Here is a 20,839-nt window from a genome sequence, read left to right as displayed (position 1 = left end):
TGCAATCGCTGCTGGAATCGAGTTACAGGACGTTGATTTTATTTCATTTCAAAGAAATCCATCAAAGTTTAAAGACACTCGTAATAATATGTGGGTCAGTCGGTTCCGCTGGTTCTCCTCCGGTCGCTGCTGACGTGACGGGGAACATCACCGGTTCTGGACAGAAACGGAAACGGCGTTAAATCAGAGAAATCACACAATTAAAAAAACAAAACAAGGAATGACTCAGCAAAAACACCTGTAAAAAGGGACGAAGACACGAGTTACGAAACACCCCAAATACTGTGTGGTTCTTAGCTGGAACTAACGTTTCATTGGCTGATGTTTTGAGCCAATCAGATTAAAGCCAGTACATGTAAAGTACTCTAGAAAGTACTTGTGTGTCGTACCGTCGGCTGCGTCTCCAGCTGTTTCCTCAGAGCTGCAGCTTCTGCTGCCATCGCCGCCTCCGACCTCCAGCTGGAGGGACAGTCTTCTTCTTCTCTGTCGTGTTTCTGCAACTACAAGTTTAACGGGCTCGGGTCAGAACCAACGTGTCGTGTGTACAACCCACAACCCAACTAGACATTCAGAACCAAGGCAGCAATCCATGATTGTATCCCGTCTAATTTTAATCAGATCTGAAAAACGTCACCCGTCTCCCACAGGAAGTCGGCCATTTTGAAATTCTTGTCTCTCCGTGAAACAGGAAGTTGCTGCTTGTTACCTTTCTGTGTTTCCCTCGTTCCCTGCGGCAGCACAGGGGTCAGAACTCTACAGTACAACCAACAATTGCGAGCTGCTAAGAACATGTGACAGATGCAGCAATTTACAAAAACAAATGTCTGCACACAGCTCTCGCTGGCCACAAAAAAATGACATGGAGGGCCACATTTGGCCCCCCGGGCCTTGAGTTTGGCAAATGTGTCATAGATGATAAAAAGTTCCTGGCCAGTTTAGACGGACCGTCTCTGACCTGGTGGATCTGACGCTTTTCCTTTGGTTCAGTTTGTCCGGTATTCTTTTCCGGGATCAACAGCTGATGTTTGATCCCATCAAAGTCCCTCATTAAGGATTCATGAAACGAGTTGACAGTTCGTCCATAATAACTTGGACTCAGATGTAAGGCGATCCAGCTCGCCGATGATGAAAGAAAACAAACGAACGCTTTTCCTGCGGCTCAATTAAATCTCATCAAAGAGAATCTTTGAAGTTGCTAGCGGTGATTAATTCATGTTCCTGGGTTCTGTTTTTGATAAAAAGAACTGAAGGAACATTAAATCTGAGTTCTGACATTCCGGCCGAGGGCAAAACAGACATGTCGGACACAACATCACCTGGCTCCGCCTCCATTATGTATGCGCCGTCGATGCTGAACGCCGGTCCGGACGGGTTCCACTTAGGTCAGAGGTCACGGCCCAAACAGCAAACAGGATTTAACCGTATAAAACAGGTTCAATCCATAATATGACGTAAATATATCTCACTTCATCGGCTTCTGAACCTGATTGGAGATGGGATGCTTTAGCTAGTAGCAGTTAGCTGTCCATCCATCCATCATCCAACCACCCATCCACCATCATCATCCATCCATCATCCATCCATCTTCTTGTTAATCCTCTCGTCTACAGTAGCTGTTTCCACTTCTTGCTGTGAGGCGACAGTGCGACCGACTGCGCCACCCTGCCGCCCTAACAGGTAGTCGCTAGTCAATATTGAAGAGTTCATTTAGATACAATGAACTGTTTCCATGGTTACACACAACACTCAGATGTACATCAGTGAGCGATAAACTCCATGACGGCAAGGACGCATCTTCTCAGGTCATCATTCAGCACAAACGGTCTCATGGCCGCGTCGAGGCCTCCCCGAGGCCGACCTGAAGGCCCTCGCTGCACTGCAGCACCAAATGTTGGGCTTCCTGCTAAAGGAATGAGCCTCGAAAGTAAGGACTAATGTCTGAAGCATCTCTTAAGTGATAGGTAGCGTTAAAAACAAAGCGCGCCATCATGAAACGTAAAGCTCAGCCTAAACGAGGCAGCGGCGCGTCCTCCGGCTCCTCAGAACGGTCTGCGGCGCCGGCCCTCATTACTCTGACATCACAGGCAGCGTTCAAACTTTGTAGATTTGTTTCCTGAAAGTGCAAAATCCTTCCAATTACTGCGGAGTCTGTCGTGTCCCCGAACATAAAGTGACAGACTGTCTCCGTGAGTTACAGGAGGACACGTGCAGAACGCCGGGCTCTGGGAGCTGACAGGTGTTCTGATGATCCAGGCAGCTGCTGCCAATAAAAATAACTTCTTACATTTGCATCCATTAAACGAGCCATCGGCGGACGAAGCGCCGCCGCGTAAGCTTTGATTTGTAATTACTATTGTACAGAGATTGGAAATACTATTTATAACTTATGTAACGCAGCAAACTGAGGTGTGGGTCACATCTGGAGGAGGAGCAACGCGAACAGAGCAGACATTCTGGACGTTGGACACTCTTTAACATCAGATTCAAATCCCCCCCCCCCCCCCCCCACACACACACGGATCATTAGAGCCCATAGATCATGATTATCATATTGGATGACATCATTAGTTACCGAGTTAGAAATGAAAGGTAAAGTCTTTTCTGTTCTGCCTAGGATACGACTATAAGAATAAAAATATGATGGTTACAGCTGCGATCCGGACAAAGGTCATTAAATGTGATTTCCGTTTTGACTCCTTCCTCCAAAATGACTTAATGACGGAAATTCTTTGGTCAGTGAGAATAAAGGAGGCCGTCACTAGTCCCGCCCCCTCGGCGAGTCAGGTGAAAGACGAGGGAGGAGATCGGTGCAGCGACTCAGTGGAACGCATATCACCGCCTACACATTCCAGCGGCACACGCTAATGATTCACGCTAACCTTACAGAGGCTTTGGGCCTTGAATGCATCAATTAGCAGTGAACACCGAGATTACAGGGAGCTGCCAGAGCAATACATGCTGTAACGGAGGAACCAGAGACCGTCAACTGGGAAAGGGTCAGGGGTTAAACGACGATGGAGGAAAACACAAACCAAACTGTCCACGGATTCAGACCTGGACTAACACAGATACGGGTTTCTAATCAAAGTGGGTCGTCCTGAATCTGGAGACTCTGGGTCGGTCCAGCTGCAGGTTTCTGCCTGATAAAGGCAGGATTCCTTCTTGAGGTTTAACTGTTGGATCTCTGGTTGAATAAAGAGTTTAATCCGGCTTCTGTTTTTGGAAACTGCTTTCAGATATATCCATCCGTCCGTCCATCCGTCCGTCCGTCCATCCACAGCTGCTTGATCCTCCTTGCGGTTCAGGTCTGTTGTTGGAGTCTACCCCAGCCGACTACGTGTTTGAGGCGTGATACACCCAAGACGTGTCGCCAGCACATCGTGGGACAGACATATACATGTTATAAATAAAAAAATAAAAGGACTGGACCGTTAAATCCAGCGCAGACCCAGGATCCAAACGGGCCGACTCAATTCAACCGTTAAACCCGTTTAATGTCTTCCCTCTCTCTATCATAATTAAAGCACCGAACTTGAATTTGAAAAGTCTCCAGAGGTTCGTGCTCATCGTCACATCGACTTCAGACCCGCGGCGGCAGATGCTGCTTGTTTACACAGATTCAGATTCAGATTTGACGGGCCAAGGTCGACCCGGCAGAATCTTCTACTAAACAGCCAATATCACAGCAGCGCTTAGCTGAGACACGCCGTCTCTCAGAAGACATCCGCATGCTGAACTCCTCCGAGGAGCTCGCTGGCGCTTCAGACGCCCCCCCCAGGCATCAGTCACTCAGATGCCGTTTGGACCTCCTGGCGGAGATCATTAGAGATAAAGAAGGGAGACAATCAGCAAGCCTGATCGCAGGTACTCGTCTTACTTCGGGGAGGGATCGGCGTCTGTTCAGACATCTGCTGCTTGTGTCATGTTGCCATCACGGCGGCTATTCGAGCGCGTCGCTCTAGAAATGACTGCGTCGCTCATGTGTCAATCTTAATGCCGACTCCCTGACTGTCCTCTACCGGCGGCTTCCCACGCAGCAGACGCGCTTTTTGTGCTCGATTAGGGGGCAATTTGTGGTAATTGTCGTCATCGACTGACCAGGGTGAAGCTGTTCGGTTAGCTTCACACGAATACGCAGGGGGAGGGGCTTCATCACGGCCGCGGGGTTTACTCCGGCTGGGGGACGCGTCTGAGGACGATGTCCAGCATCCCTCAATATAGACCAAAGAGAGGACAGAGACTTTCTCAACGCTACAGGAAGCAGGAGAACTCGCACATCCGGACCTTTAAGGATAATTCAATATGGAAAGCGTGGATTTGTGACAGGCATGCATGTTGCTAGGGAACATTGTGCTACCTGTGCTAGCTGACTGTGCTAGCTATTGTGAGAAAAGTGTTAGCTGTCTTGAATATAATTTTAAGTCTTTCTTTTGCTTTGATTTCCTTTTCTTTCATACGTATCCGGATGCCCCACCCCCTCACCTTTTGTAAGCTCCAGGAGTCGTGACCTCTGACCTCACGTCAGATTAGTGACTTTAAACTGCAGTATATTCTATTTTTACTTAAGGGGCTCTGACTGTGTCAAACTTTATATTTTTAATTGTTTTAGAATTTTGCTGAGAGGAAAAGGAGGCGAGCAGAAAAAGTTCACTTAAAAGTTTTAGGAAGTCAAACTTGAAGCATCTGGAATGACAAAGATGTGAATTGTTCCGGAGACAATTGGGTTTAAGCAACGCATTTTTATATTGTAGTCTGGAACAGGCAAGCTGTTCAGGGACGACGGACAAGCTGGACACCCACGCAGCCCTCTGCGGTGCCAGCACGTATAGCTGCCTGCGAAGCACTGAGCATTGATATGGGGATGTGGAGCTAAAGGCTAACAGGTTGGGAACATGACGGCTATTGTTTAGCTTCGTCAGCAGGACCCGTGTTGGACGTAAGCAGCCGGGCGACACCGGGTTTCAAATGGGATGCAAATGGAGACATTGGAAGACGTCCAGGAGGACAACCAGCGGAGGGACAACATTAATGCTCGCTGACAGAATGTCAGGAGGGAACTTTAACAGGCTTTAACGGTGTTATCCAGGTACTAAGGTGTGGTTCTAACGGGTCGCTGCCGCCGTTGAGAATATTCCGACCCGACGTCCGTTTCCTTCGGCCCCTCCCACTGCCTTCTGCACAGGAACACAATCAGCTGCGCCGGTAATCACCTTTAATCACCTTTAATCTCCTTTAATCACCCACATGATCATTTCTGCAGCTCTCTCCCAGCAGCTGCTGTTTCCACACGGCTGCCCGTTAACCAGGGTTCTTCTGGATTCTTGATCACGGGCGGGTTCTGCAGCGAGGAGGCTTCCTCTCCGGCAGCCCGAAGCACAAATGACACCGACTGCCGGACCAGAGTCCAAATTACAGAGCCGGAGAAGCGCTGGGCTCAGCAAACCGAGAGTCAGAAGTCAGGCCTTAGAGGGGCGTGTCGGCGCCGGCAGGTGCCCGACTCTTTAATGCTGAGACGGCAGGGTTCTGTTCAGGGTCAGGGTTGTTTCCCAGTGATGAGAGCACAGACGCGAGATCCGGCCGATATCTTATTTAAAACCCAGCGTCTGGGCGTCATGAAGCAAAACAGGAAGTAGAAGATCCAGTACGGCCCGCCCATAAACACCCAGTGGTCCGGTCCAATTCCAGCGGGTCCTCCTAACTGAACCGAGGAATATTGTTGGATGGGAGAACATTAAGGACATTGATCAGCCGGGGACCGTCCCGGTCCGAAGAAGACGAGCAGATGTGCTGAGTCGCGACCCAGGGGTTATTCTGTGGCGTTGACTTTGACGTGACACTGCCTTCTAGTGGCCCGGCATGCACAGGAAAAATGTTACGTTTTCAGCTTTGCTGTGTAAACAGGCTGAAAACGACTGAAGTTTTCTGATAACATTTTCTGTTGTTGTTGTTGTTGTTGTTTTCGTGTTCTTTGATGTCACATGATGTTTCTGGAGGTTTCAGTCATTATCAGGTCTTTCATGTAAGTTGAGCAAACGTTCTACATGAATTTGTTTCTGGGGTCAGAGGAGGGGATTTGGAGTGGGCTGCCAATCACAGCTCAGGAGTCATGCGTAAATTAGCATATTAAATGAGGCACAAATCAACACGTTCCCTGACATCCTCTGAACTACACTCTCACTTAGCTGCCAAGGAAAATGACTTCAAGCTGTAGCCGCTCAACACATCAGATGGTCCCGGCTTCACGGGCCGGTCCTGGGAGGTTTCAACACATTAGCATATTGAGAAGGTGAGGAGGAGTCAAAACGGCAAGGTTGGCGGCACCGCTGAGGGACGGGGGTAAAAAGAGAGTAAACCGGTGAACATATGCTGCACTAAATATGTTCAATGCTGTCTGTCAAACCTCAGCTTCATCAAACACGCTGTCAGCACATCGCGAAGGTTTCGGCTCGCCGGCGCCCGACGCCGAGCTCCGGTTAGTGTCCTCACGGGAGGACAGATGGGACTCGCTGGGAGCAAACTGGATTAGGCTATTACAGAGGATAGACACGACAGGTAAAAGCACCACAGGTGTAGCTGCCGGAGGAGGAGAGGTGGGTGTGACCTCAGACAGGAAGGGCGGCCTGACACACCTTTGATGTTTCTGGCCAGTAGGGGGCGGAGTTCTCCAGAGGTCAAACTCAAGGATGGCTTAACTGGTTTCTGGTAGATGTCTCATTCCGCTCTGGATTGATTCCTGTTCTCCGTCCATCCCATCCTCCGCCTCCACAAAGACTCTTTGGACACCGACAGTTTGATTCGAGGTTTCATTCTGATTGATCGATGTGATGGACATGTGATCAGCCTTTAATCGGTTTGATGTGTTCAGTTGCAGTGATGAGGAGGAGACATGCTACCAGCTGTCAGGATGAAGGCTTGAAACTTGCAACTTGCGACCTGCAGCGTTCCACGGAGGTGGGATTTAATTCCGGTTTTCTCCGGGAACAACGAAACGGGAATACATTTACGGAGAGCCAGAGCCGCCTCTATATCTTTTAAAGTGAGTGAAACACAAACGGGCCTCGGAGCGCCGATGATGCTCTGTGACAGCCCTTTTTGGGAACGTCGACACTGTAAAGGAAATTGGATGCGCCATCTGCTACATGAGAGGGAGACGGAGATACGAGGGGAGCAAACAAGGCGATAGATAGCCGCAGCGGCGTTTAGCCTAGCCTCCATCACGGAGCCGCCTCCTCCTGCTCCTCTTCATCTAAATGAATCGACTCCGGAGTCCCATCCCTACCCCTCACAGCGATGAGCTAGTAGCTGCTAAGTGCTACTAGCTTCCAGTCGCACAGAAAAGCCACACCCCCCCGCACATGTTTATAAACACAGCTGAACAACAGCAAAAAACAACAACATTAGCTAATGTGAGCGAACATTAGCTCTTCCGTTTCTGGAGCCTATCCCAGCAGTCTACGGGCAAGAGGTGGGGTACACCCTGGACAAGTCACCAGTTCATTGCAGGGCCACACAGAGACAGACAATCATTCACAGCTACGGACAATTTGGAGTGATCCGTTTAACGAAGCTGCGTGTTTTTGGAGGAAACCGGAGAACCCGGAGAGAACCCAGAGAGAACCCACGCAGACACGGAGAGAACATTAAACTCCGTCTTACCTGCTCGTAGATGCTGTCGTTGCGCTCGAAGTCGCCGGGCTTCCTGGGCAGGACATGGACGTGGACATGCTGCGAACAGAGAAGACGGTTCAGGACTCTGGAGGAAGGGGCCGTCTTTGACCTGGGACTCGCCTGACAGGCTGAGAGGCTTTAATCATTCACAGGAGGCCACGCCCGGATTGCAGGAGTGTCCCACCTGCACACCTCAGAGACTCTTTGTTTTTATGTATTTAAGGATTTAATTGACTCCTCTCTTCTGCCCCCCCCACCCCCGTCTGTATGGTTAACTCTGAGTTCTGATTGGTCGACATGGTAATACCCCTAAAATGCTGCTTTATCCAATAAAATGCACAAACAACAAACAACACAAAGTAGACGCCACACACACACACATACACACACACACACACACACACACGCATCAGGTCTCTTTAACTTCCCGTACGTCCCGCCGCAGCCTCCTGGTTCCGTGATAAATAACCCTCCCCCAACATGATCCCTTCTAATTCAGAAACGTTCCTCCAGGTAGGTAAATTTAATAATGCAGGCATTATGTAAACGACCTCATTAAAGGAGGCGCGGCGCCTCCAAGCACGCCGCTTTGTTCCGTTTAGAACGCCCTGCCTCCACCGTTCACCACAGCGCAGTGATGGAACAGGAACAACTGCCTCCACCAGGGGGTGATTGCCCCCCACGACACGCAAATACCTCCAGGGCATCGGAGAACTCCTAATGTTGCCACAATGTGGATCCAGATCCAGATCAGGATCCAGATCAGGCTCAGGATCCGCTGCCCCTGCAGGTGGGTCAGAGTCATTCAGGATTTCCGTCATCCTGCAGTCAGGTTTCAGGTGTACCCCGCACCCCCCACCAACCACAGATGGGATCGGTAAGAGGAGGTCCGCAACTATAAGAACAGACATTCTACCCACAATGCCTTGCTTCCATCTTGTTTAGACTGGTTCAAGTTCACTTTGGTAATTTTGATTCTTCGGTTCTGCTGGGAAATGAATGAAGATGAGGAGAGGCTGAGTGGATTTTTCTTCCTCGCAGGAGGAAGATGACTTCAGGCTGCTTTCATAACTCACAGACAATAAAGATCACAAGTACACCAGAAATAAACCCTCGCCTGCAGGAAACAGAGCAAAGCGCCGCAGCCGGCGAGGAAGAGGACGAACGCTGTTCCTGATGAAGATGACAGCAATACAAGCCGTGAGCAGCTACAGGGAGGTAGAGCTGCTTATTTTTGGGTTAAGACACCCAAGCTGATCTCCATCTTTACATAATGCTGCTGGGGAGTAGTAAGACTAGTTTGCCCTGAGCCTTGTCTGCAGGTACAGATGAAAAACTCACCTGGAAGACCTACAGCCGGCCAGAGGGGGGCCTTAAGAGTAAAATAAAGAAGAAGCCCAGAAAGATCGGGCCTCGTCCACAGCAGCTCAACGTCCCACTGATGTCTAATAAATATATTCATCATCATCATCATCATCCTGCAAACCATCCCTGATTGGTTGATGCTCATCGTGTGACCTGAAAACCCCGGTTGGTGCTTTTGATGCTTCCTACAAATGCAGTCCTGTCGCGTTGACATCAGAGCGTGTTTCGATTGGTCAGTGGTTCAGTCACTTCCTGCTGACTCCAGCTTGTCATGCTATGCTAGCACTAAAGCTAAAGCGTGAACCAACAAGGCGCCGGTCATCAGCGGGCCACGCCTCCTCGTCAGCCAGACGTGACTCCATGCAGGTTTGTCTCGCCGTTCAGTCCGACCGTCCAGCAGGATGTCGCCTCCCCTCCGCCTCCCTCCCTCAAAGAGCAAGCTTCACTCCGTGCCGCGGGACAGCAATGTCTTTCTAAAGATCTTTATTTTTCCATTTTCCATCTTCGGATTCATTGAGATTAAATTACTTTTCATCCGGAAGCACAAAAAGGGTCTTTGGGCGGCTGGGATTGGCGGCGGCGGTGGGTGGTCCTACTTTAGCCGTAGCCTTAGCTGCGAAGCGTCCTGCGGTCGCGGATCAAGGCGGGAATGGACGGGCCGTCGTCTCCGTACTTCATCCAGTCATCTGAACACCAGCAGCTCTGGATGTGGAGCCCTGTCTGGTGATGACCTCAGAGCGTGACGCACGCCTGCTGCAGTCGCACCGCGCCCCGCCGCGCCCCCATTCATCAGCTGGGTTATTGCAATCATGTGCCGGAACGCCGCCAATAAAAATGGTGGCTTGATTGAATAAGAGAGGCAAATGCACTCTTATAAAGTCGGCGCCCGGAGTCACGCAGACACAAGACAAATCTCCGGCTCCTGAATGATGGAATTGGATTTTGTTTTTGTCTTATGGAAAACTCGGTGTGATGATAGTGATTTATCACGTTAATGGATCGGCTTGTTTACGGAGTAAATCCGTCTGTTCGATATGAGCTGCTGGTGGATAAAGATGATCGGATGTAATATTTACAAAGCAGAAGGCTGAGGGCGTCCCCTCGTATCCCACAGGAGGGATTCTGACCCGGGGGAGGTTAGAGAGCAAACACACACCTTCCTCCACAGTCCCTCCATCCATCCTTTATGCCAGTGCGGATGCGTCCACAAGAGGGCAGCGAAGAGTCAGCAAGTACAAGGAACAGGTGGCGGTAAAGATCTACACCGTCCATGAGGACATTAAGGACAGGAGGACGCCAGAAGGACAACGTTGCCGTTTTCCCTCTTCTTTTTATTGTCGTGCCTGAATCATCGCTACGCTGCCCCCGGTGGTATTAACACATTTTACAAGTTTCATCTTGACCTGCTGATCACACACTAGTGATGTCATACACACATGGATGATGTCACACAACCTGCTGGTCACACACTGATGATGTCATACAGCCTGCTGGTCACACACTGATGATGTCATACAGCCTGCTGGTCACACACTGATGATGTCATACGACCTGCTGGCCACACACTGATGATGCATGCACGGCTATGACATCATCACATTTGTATCCACCTGAACCAATGCTTGATGATCCACCAATGGGAGACTGGCTCAGCATATGATAGGTGGAGTCCAGCTCGACAGTGGCTGTAACTCAACCCCTACTCCCCGATGGACCTCAGCCAATCCCAAGAGAGCTCCAATCATTCCGTTCAGAAATTATTCCAACCGTGTAGGAAAGATGCCTAAATGATTCAGCCATGCCAAGAGTTTAGGGCTGCAAAGGCAATGATGGTTTCGTGGTGTCTAAATGTTGCGGCGGCCTCATGGCATATTTAAAGGAGGTGAATCATTAAGTTCTCACCTTCACGGTTTGTCCAGCTTCAGGGCCGTCCTGGTGGGAACAGAGAGGGGTAATTAGAAAAGGGCTGGGCATTCCCAAATATTGACATCAATAATTCAGAGACAGGTTCTAATTTCAGATCCGCTGCAGGACTGTCCTCCAGTAATCAGAAAAGATTTCCGTTTCCTCCACGTTTGTAAAATCATCAAAGACGTCGCTGTTCTTCTTCCAGGAGGGAGACGTTGGGGATCCGACCCCGACCCTCCGGTCGGTGGACGCTGACTGCGTTGTGACTCGGTTTGACTCGTCGCTGAATCAGAACCCAGAGACGCTCTCTGGGGAGTTTGCTCTTTTCTTCTCCATCCTGCCCCGAAGCACAAATAAATCTTTACCTGCTAACAAAAAAAGACTCGGCCGGTTTGAGGAACTGGATCTTCTTCCGTCGGTCAGCCTGTTTCCAGGTTTGAAGCGGCTTCGAACCCGTAGAGCCGCTGGGAGTCTTATGTCTTGTTTTGGTTTGACACTCCCTGTCCCATCTCCTTCCCGCCTCTTCAACACCTTTGTGTTTTACCTGCTGTCTCCTGTCTTCTCTTGCGTCCAAAGACGCTGGATGTGTCTTCCCGCTGTCCGTGTCTTTTGTCTTCTTTTCAGTCACATTGAATCTAATTAATGCGACATCCTTTCCTCCACCTTATTTTTTATTGAACCAGGGACCGCTTTTACACGATGATGACCTCATCCTGTGCAGTGACGATGCAATGCTGTGATGTCATCACCACGTTGGTCTGTGTGAGCCAGTTAAATGTCGGGAGGTGACCCGGGAGCTGTGACTCCTCCTCCTCCTCGCCTGCCAGGACATAATGTCAGGTACAGATTCTTTTCTCTCTTCTCTTCTAACCTGTGAAAGACTTTCTCCGACAGGCCGAGCTACGTGCTATTTTGAGATTAGCATATATATCGCCAGTTATGCAGAATAAGCCCGTCGGTGTGAGACGAGAAGCCGCCTGGGCCTCGGAGTCGGCTTTGCGTTTAGCTTCCATCACATGTCAGCAGGGATGATGATGGAAACTCCAACGCAGCATTCCAACCGCCTCCTGGAAAAATCTGCCCAAGGAGCGAGACTATTGGAACAAGTTTCAAATCCCATTACCCCGTAGATCTTCTCTTTCTTAGGTGCAACTGAAACGCATTTATTCGTTCCAGCTCTTCATCTAAACTCGATCTTCACCCAAACGTTCAAAATCAGGGGGATGAAAACTTGTGATTGGCCCCCACGTCCCCAACCTGAACCGTCTCCAGGGTGATGAAGAGTCTGGTTAGGGTCTTCACCCGCCGATAATCTCTGGAGCTCCACGGTGAAACAGCGGCGTCGTCTTCAGGTGGGCCATCTGGATCCAGACAAGGTTCACCTGAAGAAGAGCAATGGAACTGAGTCCCCCCCCCCCCCCCACAGTGTTTTACCTGAATGGAGATGGTCAGCGACGAGGCGCCGAAGTGTTCCTCCACTACGTTGGCGATTCTCTGAGTGGTTCTGAATAGATCCGACACCTCGTCAGGACGGAGGTCCCGAAAGCGCTCCACCGGTCTGAGAGGACACACCAAGACATCTGAAGGAGGCGCGTTAAGGAGGCCTGAGCTGAAACAGGACAGGCTGACCTCCGACCTCTGGGCTTTGGTCCAACAGACCAGCAACACAACAAACCGAAAAACCAGTAAAAGAATGTGGAGAAAATGACGGGCCTGCTGTCAGGTACGACGGACATGTCGGGGTGGGCGTCGGCTGGTTGTTACTAAACCTCCATTTAAAGCATCAATTCGTAAAGAACATCCAAAGATTTATTCCTACTTTCAGACGACATCCAGGCGTTTATGAATCAAACTGTTTAATATTCCCCTCATGAAAACGCAGAGATGTAAAACGAAGCTTTAAGAGAAACCATTAAAACAGCAGCGGAGGGGGAGGAGGAGGAGGAGGGGGGGGCGTCTGCTGCTCCTGAAGCGCCGTCTTATTGTGAGGAGATCATTACATCCACAGCATTTCATGCTACAGCGGCCTCGTCTGGGAGAGACACAAACACAACCGACAAAGTGTGCGAGACAACACACAACAACCAGACATCACCTGAGCCGATGTCCCCGCCCCCGCATCCCGGGTCATTAAAACACACCTACGGATCGCGTGAAGCTCAAATAAAGGCCTTGGACTGTGGCTGATTGCACTGGATGGAGTGGTGGTTCTGATGGGGACCGGTTCTGATCAAAGGGGGCTCCTTGTGGACCGTAGGAACCTCAATCAGCAGAACGACACCTGGCAGCAGCAGGAGGGGCCCCGAGCGTCCCTGGCCGCCGCCGCCCGCCGCTCCATGCGTCACCTCCACCTAACCTTTCACAAGCTGCCAACACACGCAGCACCTTTCAATGCGTTGTTCCGTGGATCACGCCTGGCCCGGGCCCGCCGGCGTTCCAGGGGGGACAACGGTTCCGCCCCCACAGCCATTGTGTGGGTAAGAGGGGAGCGCTCCATATGTCTCTGCCCGGGGGCCAATCTCATCTCGCCTCGTCTCCGGCCGGCTGCCCCAGTCGGGCGGTTTGAAGGATGAGATTTCCTTTCCATACGGTGAGAAAACCATCTGTTCATATCCCATTATTATCTGTCACAACAGTCATCTGGCTGCCGCCGTCTGATTGGCTGCCGGGGCTGCGGCGCATGTAATAAGAACAAGGCGTCGCGGGTCGGTTCTACATTGCAAATGCAATCATTTCTTTGAGGGGAAACATCTGTCCCATCCCATCCCAGCCCAACCACGCTCCTCCTGGTCCTCCTCAGTGACCCCCCCCCCCCATCCCATCCCAGGAGAATCACACCAATTTCACATTACATACTAATTCTGATGGGGTTCTGTGGGCGGTTCACGCCAGGAGACCATCGAATGAATTAGGAATATAATGACAAATGACGAACGAGGAGGAGGTGTTAATGGACGGGGTCCGGAATGCTCACACCGGAGCGGGAGGATGATGGGATGTGGGACGACTACCAGCTTTAGAAATGGAATGTGAAACAGACGTGTGCTGCACGACGGCGCCACGCAAGATGCTAACGGGTTAGCTTCAATGGCGGCGGCGACAATAGGAGTTAAATTCAACAGAATTCATCTGTTGAATTATCTATTTCATAAACAATCAATTATTCATTTAGGAATCACTCAAATATCTCCAACAACCCCAGAACCCCCGACAGCCCCTGAACTGACGTCTCTGTGTGGGTTCTGTCCGGGTTCTCCCTGTGTCTGCATGGGTTCTGTCCGGGTTCTCCCCGTGCCTGCGTTGGTTCTGTCCGGGTTCTCCCTGTGCCTGCGTGGGTTCTGTCCGGGTTCTCCCTGTGTCTGCGTGGGTTCTGTCCGGGTTCTCCCTGTGTCTGCATGGGTTCTGTCCGGGTTCTCCCCGTGCCTGCGTTGGTTCTGTCCGGGTTCTCCCTGTGCCTGCGTGGGTTCTGTCCGGGTTCTCCCCGTGTCTGCGTGGGTTCTGTCTGGGTTCTCCCCGTGCCTGCGTCGGTTCTCACTGGGTAGCACTGGATTATTGAACAAGATCTGACCCCGTGATCACGTGACTGCGTCCTGCCAGAGGTGGGGAACTAAACGATGCGTCTGTGACATCAGCGTGACGTCACCAGGCTCTATCTGCGGCTGTTCCACAGGTTACGGGCTGACCTTTAAAAGTGGCAGCGCCCCTTTAAGACTCAGCTGTGGTATTTATAGCCTGACTGACATCTGGCGGTAAATGTTTAACGGCCTCCGGTCTCAGGAACGCTCGCTGCGATAAATAATAAGAGGAACGGCTTCCCTCTCTCTCCGTCCGACGGTGTCTCTCTCCCTCTCTCTGGTCCTGCTGAAGGAGCAGCAGAACCTCAGATGAATCAAAATGCCCTTTTCCTTGGCAGCTCCAAATCCTCCATTGCCCAAACAAAGAGATCCATCACTGCTGCAACAATTGGCTCATTCCACCGATTACAGCTGGCCTCCGACGACCCCGGCAGCCAATCACAGCTCGCTAAATGGCACACGGCTCCGACATCCATCTGGGCAGGATAAATACCGGACAGGAAGGGAATAAGATGCCTGAATGGAACAACTTTATTTACACCTGCTAGAATCACACAGATCCAGATCGACGCTCCGCTTCTTCATGGGCTTGGTTTTTCCTCATGGATCCGGTTTATTGATGTGGGTGCCATCCAGATCAATAAACCGGTTCAGTGATCAGCGTTCAAGCTCTCCTCAGAGAAGCAGCGGTGGCGTTCTTCAGCCCCGCGATGCCAGAGTTCTACTGATCCAGATCTGATCCATTGTTATTGATCTACAACAGCCGTTTCATGGTGATGGTTGCCCATTTGTGTTGCATTGTCAACAATATGTCTATTGATATATTGTTTTAATTCATCTAATCGAATCTAATGTGGCCTAATCTAATTTAATCTGATCATATCTAAACTAATCTAGTTTTATCTAATTTAATTCAATTTAATATAGTCTGATCTGAATTAAATCTAATCTAATGTGATCTGATCTAATCTAATCTGATTTTATCTAATCTTTTCTGATCTACATTTAATCTGATCTAATCTGATCTAATTTAATTTTATCTGATTTTATTTTATCTATAATCTGATTTGCTTTGATCTAATTTAATCTGATTTGCTCTAATCTAATCTGATCGGATCTAATCTAATCTGAAATGTTGCTGTGCATCCCTTTGTTGGATCTTTCCTCTAACATGGACGTAAAGCTCAGCCTATTTCCTCCTGTTCGTCGCTGCTTCCTCCTTCATAAAGGTTTCAGTCCAAGCGCTAGATTAAAGGAGTAAATCCCCACAAAGCAGCGCCAGAGGGGAGGAGCGCCTCCTGCCAATGAGGAGAATTTCGGCCTGGGCAAACGGAGCGCTGACAGGCGGCGAGGACGGAGACGGGAGACGGGAGACGAATAAATGCTCCCCGTCATGTTCCTTTCAGAAGAACAAAGCCTCCAGCTCACAAACGTCGACTCACCGGAAAACCGGCAGCCGAAACACACATCATTCCTGGCATCGCTCAACAAGAGCTGGGAAATAGAATCTGACTCCAATGTAAATGCACTCTATTGAGATTTGACAGGCATTGTGTGGACGTCTGGAGGACGCCACGCCTACGCTGAAGCCGCGCCCGTCAGTGATTGGCTAACCAGGAACGAGGAGGACAGCCGCAAGAACGGAAACTGGAAGCTTCACGAGGGTCGGATGGTCGACTCTGGGCCAACCAGAGACCCCGCCCTTCAGTAAGCTCGGACTGACAGCATGTGGGGAAGAGCGGGCGTGGCCTGCATCATCAATGAATCGGACACTCCTCCAGGCTCTGATTGACAGCTCAGATTGAGGCGCGGTTCATTCAATAGATGGCGATAAAGTGATTCTGATGAAGTTATCAAACCCGATCACACACCGATGGCCAAAGTTTCAATCAGCTGAGGTGGGCGAAGCCTGAAAGGTCCAATTTCTCACGACACCAAAGTCGACTCTAAAAATAGAATTCCCCGTCGGCTGTCAATCGCTGCCGAGGCTCTCGTTCAATACCCGAAGCCAGCTTCCGCAATAATTACTTCACTGTCAACTCGGATTAGACGTTCTTAAGCCGGCCTAAGCCAATCCACAGCCCGGAGACAAAGGACGAGGAGACTCGCGGGGGACATCGGACGGAGAGAGCAGAGAAAGAAAGACAAAACCCACGAGGAATCATCCGGGATAACAAACACGAGTCTCCTCCCAAGCCCGATCCCGCTGAGATCTCAGGCTCTGGGAACGCACCCCCCCCTCCTCGGACCGGATAAAACCACAGAGACCACTCGGATGGCCATCGGTGTGTGATCGGGTTTGATAACTCCTTACAGACCCAAGCACTGGGGCAACATTCTCCCGGTTCCGGTTAGCATCTGGAAGAAACCCCCGCAAACTGCCTCAGGTGTTCGGCCCACCCGAAGTCGGGTCCGAGTTTCAGTTCAAGTGCAGCATCTTCATTTACAGTTAAACGGAACCAGGTCAGATGAAAGCGACGGGTTCGGGCCAGACGAATCAAATCACAGGGAAGAAAAAGCTTCGCTTTCTCATGACGGGCAAGAAAAACGACCGAAAGCAGCGATTGGTCGCTTTAACGTCGTCAGTCACCTGAGCCTCAAGCCACAGCTAATAAAGATCGGTCCTCAACCGCTCATCCATCCTGCCCGATCGATCCCAACTCAAGGTCTCCGACGTACTACAAGTGGACTTAAAGAAACGCATTGGACAGAACTCGGCAGGTTTGTCTCAGCCAATCGATTCCATCAATGTTGAACGGACCTAGGAATCTGAAATGATTAAAGAGAGTCGCGGATGAGAAGAAAGGAGGAAGAGCGAAAGGGGCAGAAATCAATATTTGTGGTAAACGCTTCCAAGGACATGGAGCTGAGAGACGAGGACATCTCAGCCGTCGTCTCCGTCCTTCGGGTCAGACGGATTCTCGAGCTTAACACTCCCACAAAAATGCCAGAGCAGGAAGCAGGAAGCCAGCGGCTCCGTCTCATTGTGACATCATCACATTTCTCATTCACCTGAACCAATGATTGTCTGATCTAGAGACTCCGCCCTGGTTTGGCTTTTACTAGCATTAGCTAACACAGTCAGACACCGACTTCATCTGAACTTCCTTAGCAACATGCTAATTAGAAGCTAACATAATCTGAGGATGGCACTGTGGAAGTGACAACAACACAGACAGGTGGTGGCGCTGTTTCTTCTTCTTCTTCTCTGGATAAGACAGACTGGATGCTAATGTTGTTGTGGTTTATAAGTGAGGAATATCAAACTAAGACCTGCACAAAAGAGAAGCGACTATTAACAATTGATGCCGGTTTCTGCTCTCTGACAAACAGGTCCATCGCCGCCGCCGCCATAGCAACGGTGAGTGACGGCGTTGGTACCATCCACTGCTGAACAGCGCTCCTGTTTGACACGTTCCCCTAAAGGCAGCCTGAAGGCATTTCTGTCTCGTTCTTCCGAGGTTTTTATTATTGCCCCCTACTCAGATCTGTGACACCTTGGCCCGCGTGTTTCCTCTTTGATACGCACCTGAAGCCATCGGTTGTCGTGGAGATGGGAGCTGTGAAGGCTGAACAAATGGCTCCGGGTGTTTTGTTTTTGCTCCCCTCTGGGGTTCGGGCCACAACGAGCATTTCAAGAGAGGAAAGTGCTGAGGTGACAATCTATAAATCTCCTGCAGTATGAAAGATGAGTCGTTCCGGTCAGCTCTCAGAAGCTGCCAAAGAGATCCATTCACATTACTGTTGGAGGCATTCGTCTTCGCCGGGAGAGGATCTGCTCCCGGCAACATGCGAGTCACCCCAGCGGGACAGGCAAGATGGAGGGCCTGGAATTAGCTGAAAAATGACTGTCGGCTTTATTTTTCAGCAGTAATTTAAGAGCAATTCCATGTTTCCACTACAGCAATAAATAACCTCAACTTTTAGCAGTGGCTGCTAAAATCGCAGGGATGAATTAAAATCATTGTTTTCCGACTAGTCAAAGGAATTCACGCAATCACAGCTAACGCGCGTGTCACGTAGCATCCACTAGATGGCAGCTTAAGGCAGTGACCTTAACCCTAACCCTGACCCAAATCCTTAAACCTAACCCTTAACCCAAACCTTTTACCTTAACCATGACACAAATATCGCCACCCTGGCTATTCGTGTCAAATGAACATTAACCTTAACCCTAACCCTGACCCAAACCCAAACCCTTAAACCTAACCCTTAACCCTAACCTTTTACCTTAACCATGATCCAAACCTCGCCACCCTGGCTGTTCCTGTCAACCCTCAACTCTAACCCTAAACCCCTTGCCCAAAGATAACACATCAGTCCGTCCGGGATGAAGAACATGCCTGAAGGGGGCGCTGCTCCACCAAACAATCATGTCCAATCAATGTCTGATCTGATATGAAGAGGCAGACAACAAAACAGCGAAACAAACAACCAACCAAGCAGCAGGCGTCATGAACTGTAAATAAAACGAATCAAGGCAGCAGAAGAAACCAGATCAGACCCCGGATCAGATCAAAGTAAAATCTCTGCCCTAAAATCTAAAGTTTAGGCTTTACATTTATAAATGTAGACGTTTTTGTCTGTCTCACACAGTTGTTGTCGTTTTTGTTGTCTCCACCCCATGAAGGATGTGCTTACTTTAAATACAATCTCCCATCCGTCAGAGGGAGCAGCGTTTGTGTCTGCATCAAGTCATAATGAATGCTTTATAACCGACTATGAATGCCCTACGATGCATTATAGATGTGGTCTTCAAGACCGTGTTACATTCGCTGGATCAATACGCCTCACGAGCTGCATGCGGACTCGATGATTGATGAAGACGTCCAGCAGAATGCAGATTACGATGCATTCAGGACCGAGTTTAATGCCTGAACCTTTGATGCAGCCAGCCAGGCTACTTCACTGAACTGATCGATATCAGCCGGTTCTTTATGACATCATCAATCCGAGAGCGTGGGCTGAGAATCAGGAGAGAAACGTTTCTAGTGCCGCAGTAAAGACTAGCGATCCCAGTAGAGTTCTTCAGAATAACAATTCATCTCCAGGTCCAAACCCCGGTTGAAGGTGTTCTACAGTTTAACGTCGTCATCGCCATCTTATACCCGGAACCATGACATTAAAGGAACGGACTCCTCTGCAGCAGCCGTGAACTGTGCTGAGGATGAATCACCACATCGTACTGGGAGAACTGGGCATCAATCCACTCTGATTACTGGTTTCAATGGAATATGGCTGCGGTGGTGGATATTTTCCTCCCTCCCTCCATCCATCCATCCATCCATCCCTCCCTCCCTCCCTCCACCCATCTTCTTGTTCTCAGTGATGCTGCTGGGAATGTTCTATCGGTGGTCATAGCAAAGATTATCATTTAAAATGAATAAAAAAAGGTTCACACAGTGAAACAGTCCAGGTTCGGGTTCGCACAGTGAAACAGTTCAGGTTCAGGTTCACACAGTGAAAGAGTCTAGGTTCGGGTTCACACAGTGAAACAGTCCAGGTTCGGGTTCACACAGTGAAACAGTTCAGGTTCAGGTTCACACAGTGAAACAGTTCAGGTTCGGGTTCACACAGTGAAACAGTTCAGTTTCAGGTTCACACAGTGAAACAGTTCAGTTTCAGGTTCACACAGTGAAAGAGTCTAGGTTCTGGTTCACACAGTGAAACAGTCCAGGTTCTGGTTCAGATTCACAGAAGACCAGACATTATACATTATACATTATAGAAAATCCCTCTGAATTTTACTCGTGAGAATATTCATCCTAAAGTTTCTCCAACATTTAGAAACACTTTGTCCGTCTGGTAAGTTTTTGTTTTGCTTGCAGATACGGCATGAATCACCAAGGGAACCGAGGCGTGATCAAAACATCCAGCGAACCTGAGTGGGCTCCTCGGTTCTTGTATATTAAAACCGTCCCTGATAAACAGTAGGAGAAGACGGGGACAATGGCCCCTGGATCCTCGTCAAGCATCACGAGAGTTGGAACACCAATACCACGGAGTCCAGAACCTGATGGAGGAGCTGGCCGAACATCATCCGGATAATGACTTCACAAGGAGAAGACAGCAGGAGCTTCAAAGCGTCTCCCAGCAGCTAAAAGCAGCAGAACAAAAACAGCCTGACGGCGCCGCTCGCCGGGACCGAGCTTCAAGTTCTCCGCCGGAGCACGAATCCTGTTTCACTCAGAGTTAAACCCCACTTTGATCCGGGGAATTAATGGATTGGGACGCCAATACCAATACCAATCCTTACAACTTGAATATTTTAAATATATTTTCAACCTGCATGAAAAGAGGGAGAAAATGTATTTCATATCCTG

The 20,839-nt window shown here is 49.7% G+C and overlaps 1 protein-coding gene across 1 annotated transcript in view; it reads right to left on the bottom strand.

Annotated features, from left to right (window-relative positions):
- The window catches only part of LOC137898715 (bis(5'-adenosyl)-triphosphatase-like), a 64,102-nt gene continuing 43,263 nt past the window's right edge, over positions 1-20,839 (bottom strand). The window contains exons 4-8 of the mRNA XM_068742757.1: positions 12,376-12,521; positions 10,936-10,965; positions 7,657-7,725; positions 390-500; positions 1-156 (exon numbers count right to left, since the gene is read on the bottom strand). Coding sequence (XP_068598858.1) covers positions 148-156; positions 390-500; positions 7,657-7,725; positions 10,936-10,965; positions 12,376-12,521 — 365 coding nt within the window. The 3' untranslated portion in view covers positions 1-147. The remainder of the gene's footprint in view (positions 157-389; positions 501-7,656; positions 7,726-10,935; positions 10,966-12,375; positions 12,522-20,839) is intronic.

The sequence above is a fragment of the Brachionichthys hirsutus genome, chromosome 8 (assembly GCF_040956055.1).
Source record: "Brachionichthys hirsutus isolate HB-005 chromosome 8, CSIRO-AGI_Bhir_v1, whole genome shotgun sequence".
NCBI lineage: Eukaryota > Metazoa > Chordata > Actinopteri > Lophiiformes > Brachionichthyidae > Brachionichthys > Brachionichthys hirsutus.
This window is presented reverse-complemented; position numbering and strand designations above follow the sequence as displayed.